Source organism: Branchiostoma lanceolatum, chromosome 13 (genome assembly GCF_035083965.1).
Source record: "Branchiostoma lanceolatum isolate klBraLanc5 chromosome 13, klBraLanc5.hap2, whole genome shotgun sequence".
In the NCBI taxonomy this organism is placed as follows: Eukaryota; Metazoa; Chordata; class Leptocardii; order Amphioxiformes; family Branchiostomatidae; genus Branchiostoma; species Branchiostoma lanceolatum.
In genome coordinates, this window is record NC_089734.1 from 2,870,407 (window position 1) to 2,883,888 (window position 13,482).

A 13,482-nucleotide genomic window follows, 5' to 3' on the forward strand; every position below is an offset into this window, starting at 1 on the left:
TGATTCTTATTTACAGTTGAAGCGAAATGATTCGATTTTGGGCCCCCTTGCGACTTTCTCAGGTTCTGCAGTGGAACTTCCTCTTTAATATCTGGTGTTCTGGACAAGCTATGGTCGTGATTTTTATTAACAGTTGAAGCGAAATGATTAGATTTTGGGCCCCCTTGCGACTTTCTAAGGTTCTCCAGTGGAACTTTCTGCTTTAATATCTGGTGTTCTGGACAAGCTATGGTCGTGATTATTATTTACAGTTGAAGCGAAATGATTAGATTTTGGGCCCCCTTGCGACTTTCTAAGGTTCTACAGTGGAACTTCCTGCTTTAATATCTGGTGTTCTGGACAAGCTATGGTCGTGATTCTTATTTACAGTTGAAGCTAAATGATTAGATTTTGGGCCCCCTTGCGACTTTCTAAGGTTCTGCAGTGTTCGTGATTGCTATGTTCGTGATTCTTATTTGCAGTTGAAGCGAAATGATTAGATTTTGGGCCCCCTTGCGACTTTCTAAGGGTCTGCAGTGGGACTTCCTGCTTTAGTATCTGGTGTTCTGTGATTCTTATTTACAGTTGAAGCGAAACACCCCGGGTTTGAAGACCGTGCTGTAGCCGAAGTGACGGATGGGGAGCGGGTCCGGGTCCGTCCAGCTCACCAGCGGGTCCGCCCGCCCGGCCCGGTACAGACTCAGGGTACCGTCATCCGCCCAGCTGATCCAGAGCCGGAGGAAATCTTCAGACTGCCAAAGCTCTGAAAAACATCGAACGAGCCTTCATTCATTGTATCTATCTATCTACTGACCTACTGTATTAAAGAGTTGTGAACAGATTCCAGCCTCCACTCTCCCTTATCATACATCGTGTCTAGCAGGTCCTTTCCACATAAACATGTTTCAGTTTCAATCAGTTTCTTTCAGGTGAGAGCCTAGAAGTTTATACAAAAGACAGGCTACAGTAAAATGTATTTAGTCTTCTACTTTACCTAAACTACAAAATTGGCATCTTTAATAATGGAAGAAGATTCAGGTGAGACCGTGAGGGCCTAGAAGTTTATACAAAGGACAGTCTACTGTAAAATGTATTCAGTCTTCTACTTTACCTAAACTACAAAATTGGCATCTTTAATAATGGAAGAAGATTCAGGTGAGACCGTGAGGGCCTAGAAGTTTATACAAAGGACAGTCTACTGTAAAATGTATTCAGTCTTCTACTTTACCTAAACTACCAAATTGGCATCTTTAATAATGGAAGAAGATTCAGGTGAGACCGTGAGGGCCTAGAAGTTTATACAAAGGACAGTCTACTGTAAAATGTATTCAGTCTTCTACTTTACCTAAACTACAAAATTGGCATCTTTAATAATGGAAGAAGATTCGCGCCACCTCTTGTCCTTGTGAAGGCCTTCTCCTCCCACTTGTCGTTAGTCCTCCGGTAAATCTTGACCCCCCACGGAAATGTGGAAATGCGGTACACGTTCGGGAGCAGGTGGTTCTCGGCTGACAACCGGATGTAAATCCGACCTTGTGTCCGGATGTCGAAGACGAGGGGTGAACTGAGCGGCGGCTGGTTCCAAAACGTCCGCCTCCCGTCTGTCTCGATCTTTTCATCGCACCTCACTGTGTGGAAAGGTAATTAAGGTAGAGCAGTCATCTTCAAAATTGACTTGAAGCATATTCCTTTTTTTTCTAAATAGCTAGTAATAGTGCAATGAGGCTTTCTTTTTTTTGGCAAGCAAGCCGGGTCAACCCTATTCTTTTCGATATCAAACGTGTGTTGGGTTCTTTAACGTGCAGAGGTTTGACGCTTGAGACCGGTGCCTGAAGCTCCCTCATACACGGGGCCGCCGGTTTTACGTCACAAGCCGAAATGACGAATGCAATCCCCTACAACATGCATATGTCCTTTGATGGATTTGTTTGAATCTTGCTCTTAGCATGTGGATTATTATTGAGGTCCCGATAAAACATGGCGATCTTTGGCACCGAAGCAAACTTTGGCAAATTATTTTCAGGTTTGGGAGAATTATAGATGGACACGTTTCTCATATTGAAGGTACAGTGTTTCAGCCCATTAACTCAGCTGTAATTTGTGTGGTATAGCTAGTGTTATACAAGTACAATCTGGGGCAAAGACACTGTCCTGATCTACATGACGATACTGCCACAGTAAGATATGCTTGGAGAATTGGCAGGTGTCGGCGAAGCAAGGGGCAAGTTGGACTATGGGCCTCCTAGTGGCTTTTCACAGTACTGCAGTAGACGTTTTGGTTTTCATTATGTCGTGTTTTGGACCCACTGTACGCGCTATGGTCATGATATTCTATGGTAGCACACAAAGAACACAAATCATGCAAACCGTTCTCGGGGTTGATCCGGTTCAATCCCGTCGGTTCTCCAACGTCATTTCCGATCGGCTCGCTGACCAATGGCGTCACGCCATTAGTCACGATGACGTCATTTCCTATCGGTTTGCTAACTAATGGTATGACGCCATCAGCCACGATGACATCATTGTCCATGATGACGTCATTGTCCATGAAGACGTCACTCGCAGCGACGGGCGTACTCACGAATGCCTGGATTACCTTCCGGATTCTGAGTCTTGTTTCATCGCCGACGACAACACCTGATCAAAACATTTCGTTCAATACCATTGAAAATAAACTTGAGTAGATGAAGATAAGAAAAGAATGCATGAAACAACATTACTGCAAGTTTATGCTTAGAATTGCAAGCTACAAGTTTAGGTCATGGTGATAAAGATTTGCAGTGATATAAGACGTCCACAATGACTAATACATACTAGTATATAGTTTTAACTTCTCCTCGCTTCTGAAGACAGCTGTAAACGTAACAAAATATGAATCGCACAATGCATGCTTTATCTAATTGCGTAAGGAATACCACTGAAACTTGCCTTGGTCATTTTTGCCAGGGCACTGCGAGGTCTCCTTCAGGGCTCTCATCTCCGCCAGCAGGTTCTCTTTAGAGATCTGTAGCGCCTTCGTCTGCTGCCCGATGGTGAACAGCTCCTTCCCTGTGGCCACGCTGCCGGCACAAAGTTCGTCTGTCTGCGTAGAACATATCATATTCATACTCACAGGAAGACTCAGTTGAAGTTTGTCACTTTAACTTTCACGGATGAGTCTCAGTGGAAGGCCATGAGTGAGATAGCCTGGAATCCAGACCTATTATAGCTCCCGAGTCTCTCTATAATAGGCCTGGTTTCTAGGCTATGAGTGAGGAGGCTATCAAGTCTGTATGTGGGGAGGGAACACTGCCCCTGGGACCTGTGTTTCCCCTCTGTGTGCGTCTTTGTTCGATCCCGGATTGCTGAGTGCAGATTTGGAACTGGAACTCAGATTACTTGTTACTACTTGTTACTCATCTAAAGTGCAGCCAATAGGTACCCATGTAAGTAATGAGGATGTTGTTGTCGTGCCTTTTAAGGTGCTAAATGCACCTAGATCACGCCTGCGCGACCTCCATTTCACGTCCCTTCCGAAAAACAAATGCAGCTCCAACAAGGATGCCCTTCCCCGGATTCGAACCAGGTTCTCCCAGTCACCAACTGATTGGAACCGGGAGCTCAACCGCGAAACTGATACCAATTGAGCTACAGGGTCATCAGAACGCTGTAAAGTGTATCAGATTAATCTCAATTTTGTGTGTGTCTGGTGAAGGGTTTGCTTTCTCGTGGCATTAGAGCAGCAAGTTTCCTTCTTGTTACCTCCGGCATGAAAAATTACGTATTGCTTTTGGTGTGTGTGTGTGTGTGTGTGTGTGTGGTGTTTGTGTTTTAGGATATTTGTGGTCGGCATAACTTTAAAACCTCTGGATGGATTGCAATGGCATTTGGTATATAGGTGTTGGGAAAACGGAGGTCAAGGTCGATTCTATAGCCCCATGGTGTGTGAACTTGATACTGTAGCTAGCCCCATGGTGTGTGAACTTGATACTGTAGCTAGCCCCATGGTGTGTGAACTTGATACTGTAGCTAGCCCCATGGTGTGTGAACTGTACTGTGGCTATAAAATCATTTTTTTTTAATCCTTTGTCCTGGACATGCAGTGATCTTGTTGTTTCTGCACAGCTTGGAGGTACATAGGAGGGGGTGCTAGTTACGTAAGACAACTTCGGAGAACACCTTTATGTTCATATAAGTACAAACTATTTTACACGCCCTTTTACTATTTCTTATCAATGTTGGTTCTTAATAAAATTCATCGTTTAAGTAAAATTCGATTTGAAGTCACCCTAAACTTCAAGTGGTGGTGAACGCTAGTATACAAAAAGATGGTTTTGACAAACATTTAAAAAGATTGCTCTGGGGAGCTTTCGAGACGAATTCTCTGTCTCTTCGTCAACCCGGTAATAAGGTCAGATCTCGTCTTGGAGTTCTCTTGTCGCGTGACTTGATGTTGATAATCACATTACAAGAGACAGTCATATACAGGCTTGAGATAGTGACGCCCCCTGTCCCTGTTTAAGGTACTGCGTTATAAGGTACACCAAAAAGATGGTGTATCTATTTCAGAACTTTTGCAAATGAAATGTTCTAATTTCATAAAAGTCAATACAACTCACAGTTGTCTCGACACCTTCGTCTGTAGGCCCAGGTATTCCTGTAACCAGTGGTGGAACATTTAGAAATCATGTTTGGGGAAAAATGAATCTAATTAACCACACTTCAATCAATGACACAAAACCTGACCTGAGTCACACAATGTTTGGTGACTCAGGTCACTGTGACACAAAACAGTGACCTGCATGAGTCACACAATGTTTGGGGAAAAATGAATCTAATTAACCACACTCCAATCAATGACACAAAAAAGTGACCTGAGTCACACAATCAGTGACCTGAGTGAAACGCCTTCGGCCTTAAATTAGTTACTGTTCTAATTACTGTTGAAAGAGCATACCTGTATCTGGCGAGGCCTCCTCTAACTCTTTGTTATTCTCCATGATGAGAACGATCTTGTCCACTAAGTCGTCCACTGTTTTAATCTCTTCAGGGATTCCTGTGGATTACGTCAAAACAACATATGGTTATGATATGCTTTCCAAAGGCAGGGAGCTAGTCGTGAGCAAGGTCGTCTGTGGTGTGTAATTGGTCGGCAAGTTTGCTAAATTTTGTAATCGAACATCACAGGTCAATTAGGCCTGGATCCCACCCTAATGCATTACGGTCGCCGGACGGTTTTGCATCTGAAATGTGTTTCATCAAGCAGGTCAACCTCTGAGCCTACCTGTGGGGGCGGTCGCGGTGTGTTCTTCCTTGCACAGTCGTTGCAGAAGCATGTCTCTATCCTCCCTCAGGGCGTGTAGATAGTTGCGCAGCCTGTTCCGCTCGACGCCAAGACTAAGGATCTCTCTTCCCGACAGCCTGCCGGCCTTGCACACCTGCATCAGTGAACAACAAGGGCCCGATTTACGCTCAGGTTTTCGGAGTGAAATTGGGGCTGTGTGCGAGGAGCTTTTGGTGGAATTCAAGTGGAATGTTCATACAAGAAAACGCTACTCGAGTGGTCTAGGGTTCTCCTTGCACAGCCCTGAGTCGACTCGGAAACGTGTGTGTGGACTGGGCCTTAGTGGCCTTATTATTAGTGGCTGACGATGGTTGACTGTAATTCATATCTGAATATCATCAACACAGGATCAGTACCAATGGGACCCTTTCATCTGTATCTATATCGCCGGCATAACCACCGTTCGGCGTAACGCACCAGATTCTGTATCTGTATAGCCTGTACAAGCAACCGTTTCCGATAGCGTTGAGAAGTTTGAGTTTTGAGTTTATTCAGATCCACAATTGGCACAATTTACATTGAAGCCATTTTTCCTGTGCCAAAAAAGCAATTACTCAGACAACTGGATATGATTTTGGAAACGGTCAGACGTTTCAAGTAGTGTAGTGTAGTGTAGTGGTCTGCGCTTCTGTAACTAGCCACATCTAGACAAGGGGCGCATTGAGTCATACCAAAGACTTTAAAAATGGTACATACTTCTGAAACAATATGGAAGTTAAACACACTCCACTGCCAGTGGACTAGACCCCTGCTGCAGTGATTGCACCACAGTGTGGCCCAGGGCTATGAAACGGGGATGGGCACCGCCCTATACACCTTATGGTGTGGGAGGATTTGAACTTTTAACTAACACAAAACTACATGAGAAGTGCAAGAGACTTACGCGTTGTTTGTCTTCATATGACGGAGCGGTCTGCGATGGTCTCATCAACAAACACATCCACAGCACCACCACTGCTGTCACCTTCATTCCGGCTCTGTCACGAAATGACTTTTCGAGCGCGAATCGAATGCCGAGTGACCTTGTCCCTACAAGGCGATCTTAGTCTGATACCACCCGCGCCTTGGTTACCTACATATATACGCAACAGGCAATGTAATTACCTACCAGGCGGTGACCCGAATCTTTGTCAAACCACAGCCAAAAGTAAATTATTCTGAACAGGAGTGAAGTAAATAATTTGATTTTTTGATTGAAAGGAAGTGTCCTAAGAGTAATTTTGTTTCAGTGAAATGTCATTAAAGTGATTTGGCCACATCTTTGCGGGTCTTCTCGTCTAGGCAATTTCTTGGCAAAAGAAATAATTGAAAACCACACAGGATGTTGCTTTCGCAATGTACGAGATTCTCGTGTCTTTGTCGAACATAATGTGGTCAGAAATTCTCATTAAAAGTGTTTAACTTGATTTGGAACCCCAGACTGGTAGGTCGCTACGCCCTGTCACACATTCAGGTCACTCCCACAAGTCGGCACAACTTTGCTCCCGACCGCTCCCAACCAAAGTTATAATTAGCGCTGGGTTGGGAGTGCTTAGTCGTAGTAGTAACCTTGAATACATCCTATTCTAGCTCCACTTCGCTTCTCTGATCGCATCTAAGAAAAGAAATTCCCGACGTTGATTTTCAAAAAATCACAATCGGCTGGCGCGGATGATCTTCGAAGACTAATGGGCAACTCCCAACCACAGATGACCTTGCTCACTATTAACAATCCATGCAGGCTGTTCCTGCCTAATAAGGTACCGGTGGTCAAGTCCTCCTACAATCTCCGTCGGACATGAGGACTAAAAAATATAAGACCTCCTTTAAGCAGAACAAACAGACATCGAAACTCTTTCATTCCAAGATCAATGCAGTACATTCAATGCCCACAAAACTCTTGAAGCTTTGTGTTGTTATGCTGTTATGTTGATTTTTAACCATCTTGTGTAAATTTGTATTGTCATTTTTACTATGATAATGTTTCAGTAATGACAAACTATGCCATCATCATCATCTTGTCGTGAGAGTGTCATGAATGAACATCACCCTCCTCCTCCAGTCCTCCCTGTCCTCCATTACTCTCGGCAGTTCTTCTAAATTGCAGCCTGCATCCTCACACAGCTGCTGTATGTAGGTTGTGCGAGGTCTGCCTACACTTGCATGTCCATGTTTTGGTGCCCACAAAACTATGAAGCTGCGCAATTCAGTCTCCCTGAGAGACTGCTTGGCTGATTTTATATCAAAGTTTCAAAGTCAGCAGAAGGTTGATCGGGAGACCATGGGCATGGTCGGTTAAGTGTACAGGGCCCCTCACATTTCCCAGGCTAGGCTCGGGAGTGTTAAGCGAAATGCTCTTATCATATCATTTACAACAACCGAAAACATTCTTTTGAGAAGCAAAGAAAGCATATAGTTAACGTTAGAATTAAATAGATTAAGTTTGTGTTTCTTTATTCACCTTCTCTTGCTTCTATTGTGTTCTGTGTGTCATTCCTGTATGTAAAACAGGGCCAAGTCACCGAGCTGTTTTACATTTTACACTGGCGAAAGATTACAGAAATAGATTAATAAATTAAAAAGATGTTTCATGTTCTACAAGAGGTACGGAACTACATGGATCAGCAGTAGACGGTTCGTCCTGCTGTGTTTCAGCGAAGTTAACGCTGTCTCTCTTGTGTGTCCGGTTGAGGTAAGACAGTCCACAAAGGGGAACCAGACTCGCCACAAAACAGCCTCCGGCCACGAAAAAGGACGAGTTGTAGTTTTCTGTAGCGTCATACAGCCAACCTGAAAAGTACAGTAAAGGAGAACAAATTTAAGTGAAACTGTTGCCCAATCCTAGTCTCTACCAGACCGAGGCCTCTGGCCGGACAAGAAAAAAAGTGAAGAAATTGGCCCCATTACGGGGTATATTTCATCAAAGGACTATTCTACAGACTACAAAAACTGCCTGCGTCACAGAGGGATTGCATCATTTCGGCCAACATTCGAACGCGGTATGAGAACAGAATTTGCGCTGACGCGCGGACATTCGAACACATCAAGCGCGTTCGAATACACATCAGAACCCATCGAACGCATTCGAATTCGGTAGGAAATGGTGCAATCCTTATCTCTAATAGCCCAGGTAATTTTCGTAGTCCTTCCTTTACGCTATTGATATTAGGCCCTAGATTAGAATGAGAGATCATTAATAACCTGCTACTGGCGGGCCTAGCAGAATTCCGATTCCTTCGCAGACAAGTGTGAGTCCGAAAGCGTTCGGCATCCTGACCACCCCCACCGTATCGGCGACCAATGGCATGATCAGAGCTCGGAAACCACCTGTACACGTTCCCATGGCAACGCTGTAGGCCAGCAGAGCCGGATATGACTTCGCCAGCGGAAACAGGAAGCAGGCTAAGGCGTTCAGCGCTATGAAGATCATGTACACGTGGAGTTTGCTGATGATCTTTAGGTCTGAAAACCAACCGGAAAACACCCGCGCCAAAACCTCGGTGATGCCGGCGACAGAGAGGAGGAATGGCGCCTTGGTCTCGTCGATCCCGCGAGTTCTCGCGCAGGGCACCACGTGAACATACGGGATGAGGTAGCTGAAGGACGACAGCAGGTCCGCGGTTGCAAAGAGGAGGAAACGCCGCTTTTTCAGAAGGGTGATGTCGAAATGTTTACGATGTGTTCGGGAAAAACTTTCCCGTTCGTTGATATTGTTTCTCTCCAAGTCGTTTTGTTGACGACAGTCTTCGGACGTTCCTATCGACAGTTGCTCACCGGGTTCGATTGGAGTGTGGTGAGGTGAAGGGTCACGGGATACCACATCTGCCGCCAGAACGATTGGTCGAAGCAAGGCCCCGCTGACGCACAAGTTCAAGGTCACTCCTCCGAGCAGCAGGAGCGCGCCTCTCCAGCCGTATTCCTGGGGTCAAGGGCAGGGAATTTGCGACATTTAAACCCTTCCCTCATTTCCTACATGGTACACGGCCAGCATGCCGATTTGAGTTTTTCATGAATAGATATAAACAAACAAACAAACGAATTTAGCTTATGGCTGCAAAGTCTTACGAACGGGACGGTGGACGGTATTGACTTCTGGTCACCTTTGACCCACTTCTTACGTCACGTTTCCGGAAGGCTCACGTGTGTACGTGAGAAGTGAGCGGGTCAGATGCGTGATAAAGGACGATGAAGAAGGTTGAAAATGTGTATGTTGATTTATATTTTTGTTAGCAACCAGCAAAGATCAAGTATTTGCTTCTAAACTTAAGTCGAAATAATCATCATAATTTTTAAACACAGCCACGCACCTGTTCGAGGAACTGGCAGATCGGTGCCAGAGCGAAGGTCGCCCCGCTGCCCGACAGCGCGATCCCGTTGACCAGGGCGCGCCGCTTGTCGAAATATCGGCCCAGCATGGCGACGGACGGCGCGAAGACCAGGGCGTACGACAGGCCTAGAGAAAAGGACAAAGTACTATAGAATTGTTTCAACCGCGAACTTAAAACACCACGAAAACCTCCTCTCATCTATATTTCCTCTCGCGAATTGTACTAGCCTGACCAAATCGCGTTCCGGCCCGACGATGTTACCCGGGGGATGTGGTCATTAACCGCAGCCAGCGAGAGATTGTGTAAACATAGGCTAGCGAATTCACAGTATTCGTCATAGTAGTAGTCGCTATCTCCTAGCAAAGCCAGCTTTATCTCTCGCCTACTTAGTTCAAAGCACAGAAGTGGTCTTCAGGCCTTGCACGTGCACTGAGCGAACTCGCCAAAAGGAGATATCGTTTCATCTTTCATGTGATGCCTACGTCCAATGACTTTTCAAGCACATGATACTCATCATATAAATGCATCTGTCTTGACTATTTGCCGGAGACGGTATTCTCTTTCTCTCCTTTCTCTACATGTTCTGTCTCCACATTTGAATAAAAGTGACAAATGCCTTACCCGTTAGCACGCCCAGGCTGAAGTACAGGTACAGGATGCTGTTGGCAAACGTACTGAGGACGAATCCCAAACACGACAGCACCCCTCCCACCATCACCACCGGCCTGGTGCCGAACCGCACACTCAGGGGCACGGCAAGGGCGCCTACATAGGAGAAACACGCACCACACTTACGACATCATCTCTTTGGAGGGTTGATACATACATAATTACGTGTGAATGTTTGTTTGTTTGTTTGTTTGTTTGTTTGTTTGTTAGAAGGCCTTACGAAAGTGTCTGCCCCTTTAAAACAAAAACAACACATTTATAAACCTAATTGTGTTGCAATATCGTAACTATATATATATACTATATATACATCCCTATATAAAAAATTCACCAAAAAGAGATTTTTTGTGATTGTACCGCTTTTGCCCCATTTTGCGCCTGTTTTGCTAAATGCAATTTTTTTTGATTTTGAAAAAAATGATCAATTTAGGTAACAAATTGGCACCGTTTTAAGTGAATCACCTTTTTGTGAATGCCTTTCTCAATTTGGTACAACTAGGGGCCGTCAAGTGAGATACCGGCTTAAGTTCCGTCAGCTTTTACGAAATTAGATCATTTTCAAAAGTTCTGAAACGTCTGCTACCTCCGCCGTGAGCCACCGCCGACATGATGGAGTTGATCCAGGCCGTTCCGCCCGCAGTCTCACCGAAGTACTCCCGAAATTCCACGAAGAAGACGCCGAAGGATTTCTGGACGCCGAAGACGCATGCGCACATGATGAAGTTGCTGATGAGGATGATCCAACCCCAGCCTCCATCCGGGGGCCGATCGTGCACGCGCTGCTCACGCATTCAGGATGGAGTCTGGAAAGTTTGGTAAATTTGGGTGAATTTGTAAAGTTAGAAAACTGCACACCCACGAGTAAAAGAAACTACTAGTTTGTAGATGACACCAGAATGCAAGTTTGTGCGCAGAGTATCTTCGCCTTCATGCTCTAATAACGTCAGAAGAGTAATGCGATGGCCCTGGCATCTACGCTGGCATCTACGCTCCCCCAAAACGTGCCCAAACGATTATCTATCAATACCATGAACAATCCTTCTACATGTATGTACTAACCCATCCATCCATCCATCCATCCATCCTTCTATCAACATGTCTATGAATGTAACATTATGTATCTGTCTATGTATTTATCACATTTTAAGTATTCATGCCAGAATCTATCTATTAGGATTCTTAACCGGTAGGTGACGCTATTATATAAATTAGAAGGGAGTCAATAAAGTTCACTGTCCTCACAGTTGCCGAATGTGTCAATTTGGGGTTTCTTGCACTTGGATTCTTTGTAACTTCGGTCTTGCTTATAGCATTGAGGCAAAACAACTGAGCTATACGTTGAGCAAGTCAGCCCTCTTGAAAATTGTGGCAAAGGCTTAAGGCTGTGAATGGGAATCGGAAAGTAAACAACACAGAGATGAGGGTATACCTGTTCAATATGCGCCCCTACAACCTCTTTGGTGCGACAATCAGAGGCTGAGACCTGGCCGATTCTTGGTGCAGTTCAGGGTTCTACCAACATGCACGCGATCACCACTGAGAGGAGTATAATGTGTGCCTCTACAGCAAGGCGACTGACTGAACATACTAGTGTCGTGGGTTCAAAGGGCAACTCGAGCTTTGAATGAATCAGAGCAAAGTCCGAAGTTGCACTGTCTCCAAGCAGATGTTGGGGTGGAAGATCGAAACGTTTTCTGACAGAAGGGAAATCTCTGACAGCTATTATAAACAACCCCCGAGGTGTCAAAGAAGGCAGTCAGTAAAAGTACAATCGTTCTCCCCTACATCTGCTTCGAGATATAAAATCGGTACTCTGCAAGGGCCCGCTATAGAAAACTCTGCTTGCCCCGAGACAAATCTAGGTAGTCGAGGGAAGGGCTGAATAAGATTCAGGACTCCATCGTGGAATTTCAAACTTACTCAGCTGAGTTTCAGTCCAGCTTGGCTATTAAATAAAGTTCTTCAAACTTGTAAGAAATGCCAAAATATTGAATCGAACTTTACGTTTTAATTTCGTCATTCTTGGTGTTTCCAGGAATAGTAGTAATATAGCAAGTAGATCCGAATTAGGTAGACTCCCTCTGGACATTGAAATTTCTGTCTGTCTCATTAAGAGACATTCTAATTTTGCTGTTTATACAGAGGTCGATTAGATTTTTTCCAAATGTAGTACTTTGACCATCATCCATACTAGCTCTGGGCAGGGGGTGATCAAAGTTATAATCTTTAGGTAGAATTTGTGAATCTAACGGAGAGTCATCAACTATATAGTCATTCAGGGAACCTACTCTTGCGTTTAAATCGCCACCAACCAATATTTCTCCGAGACTACTAAAATGTGAAATTTCATTTTCTAGCACGTCGAAAATATCATAGGTTCTGTTGGTGTGAATAGTAGACCCCTGTGGACTGATATATACTGAAGCTAGGTAAATATCTCTATCATAATCAAACAGTGTTTTTGTTTATTACAGCGGTGTAATAAACAAAAAAGCAGAAAAAGATGGTTCGACCAAACATGCGCTTCGGCCAGACAAGAACTGAAAAACCTAGGTAGACTTCTCTCCAAAGACCCACGTAACCCATTTCTCAGAGGGTCCTATTTTAATAAGAAAAAGCAATACACAAGACTCATACGCAAAACCAAAAAAGATTTCAAAAATAATATCCTAAATCAACTTAACTCTTACTCTGATAAAAATAATTCGTCATTTTGGTCACTCTTGAAAGACTTCAAGTCCAATAGCAATAGTAAGTCAAATACTCAAGATGTAATTACCGAAGAAAAACTCCATTCGCACTTTAAAAATCTTTATGGTAAAGAATCCACCTCCAACGTTTCAATATCATCAGACAGTTTTGAAACTCAAATAAAAAGCAAATTATTGAAGTTAGAGAATGACCTAAAAGACAACCCCCTAGACAGTCCGATTCTGAGTAACGAGATCAGTAAAGCAATTTCAGACCTTAAAAATGGAAAGGCCTCAGGTAATGATCTAATCCTCAATGAAATGTTAAAAAGCTCCCCGCACACTCTTATAGAACCCCTGACCAAACTATTTAACCTTTTTCTTTCCTCTGGTTATTTCCCCCAGAATTGGTGTACTAGCCACATTGTGGCCCTACACAAGGGCGGGGCAAAAGATGACCCCAGTAACTACAGAGGCATTTCGGTCACCAGCTGCCTAGCCAAACTATTCACAT

General features: G+C 44.3%; 2 protein-coding genes across 2 annotated transcripts; both read right to left on the reverse strand.

Annotated features, from left to right (window-relative positions):
• Window positions 1-537: 537 nt before the first annotated feature.
• On the reverse strand, window positions 538-2,605 carry LOC136447932 (uncharacterized). The gene is made up of 3 exons (XM_066447070.1): window positions 2,347-2,605; window positions 1,374-1,607; window positions 538-742 (listed from the first exon to the last, which is right to left on the reverse strand). Exons 1-3 carry the CDS (start codon window positions 2,525-2,527, stop codon window positions 555-557), a joined length of 603 nt encoding a protein of 200 aa, XP_066303167.1. The 5' UTR covers window positions 2,528-2,605; the 3' UTR covers window positions 538-554.
• Window positions 2,606-7,482: 4,877 nt separating this feature from the next.
• On the reverse strand, window positions 7,483-11,823 carry LOC136447906 (monocarboxylate transporter 13-like). The gene is made up of 6 exons (XM_066447032.1): window positions 11,708-11,823; window positions 10,862-11,081; window positions 10,231-10,374; window positions 9,589-9,734; window positions 8,483-9,200; window positions 7,483-8,071 (listed from the first exon to the last, which is right to left on the reverse strand). The coding sequence occupies exons 2-6, from the start codon at window positions 11,067-11,069 to the stop codon at window positions 7,857-7,859; spliced, it is 1,431 nt and encodes a 476-aa protein (XP_066303129.1). The 5' UTR covers window positions 11,070-11,081; window positions 11,708-11,823; the 3' UTR covers window positions 7,483-7,856.
• Window positions 11,824-13,482: the final 1,659 nt, after the last annotated feature.

Excerpts from the sequence above, each read along its gene's own strand:
- LOC136447932 (XM_066447070.1), bottom strand. The coding sequence starts at position 2,527 with ATGGACAATGACGTCATCATGGACAATGATGTCATCGTGGCTGATGGC. Across the intron at positions 1,608-2,346 it reads CCGGATCAACCCCGAGAACG|TGAGGTGCGATGAAAAGATC; the intron begins GTTTGCATGATT and ends CTTTCCACACAG. Across the intron at positions 743-1,373 it reads GGCCTTCACAAGGACAAGAG|AGCTTTGGCAGTCTGAAGAT; the intron begins GTGGCGCGAATC and ends GATGTTTTTCAG.
- LOC136447906 (XM_066447032.1), bottom strand. The coding sequence starts at position 11,069 with ATGCGTGAGCAGCGCGTGCACGATCGGCCCCCGGATGGAGGCTGGGGT. Across the intron at positions 10,375-10,861 it reads GGCGGTGGCTCACGGCGGAG|GCGCCCTTGCCGTGCCCCTG; the intron begins GTAGCAGACGTT and ends TCTCCTATGTAG. Across the intron at positions 9,201-9,588 it reads TCTGCCAGTTCCTCGAACAG|GAATACGGCTGGAGAGGCGC; the intron begins GTGCGTGGCTGT and ends CCTTGACCCCAG.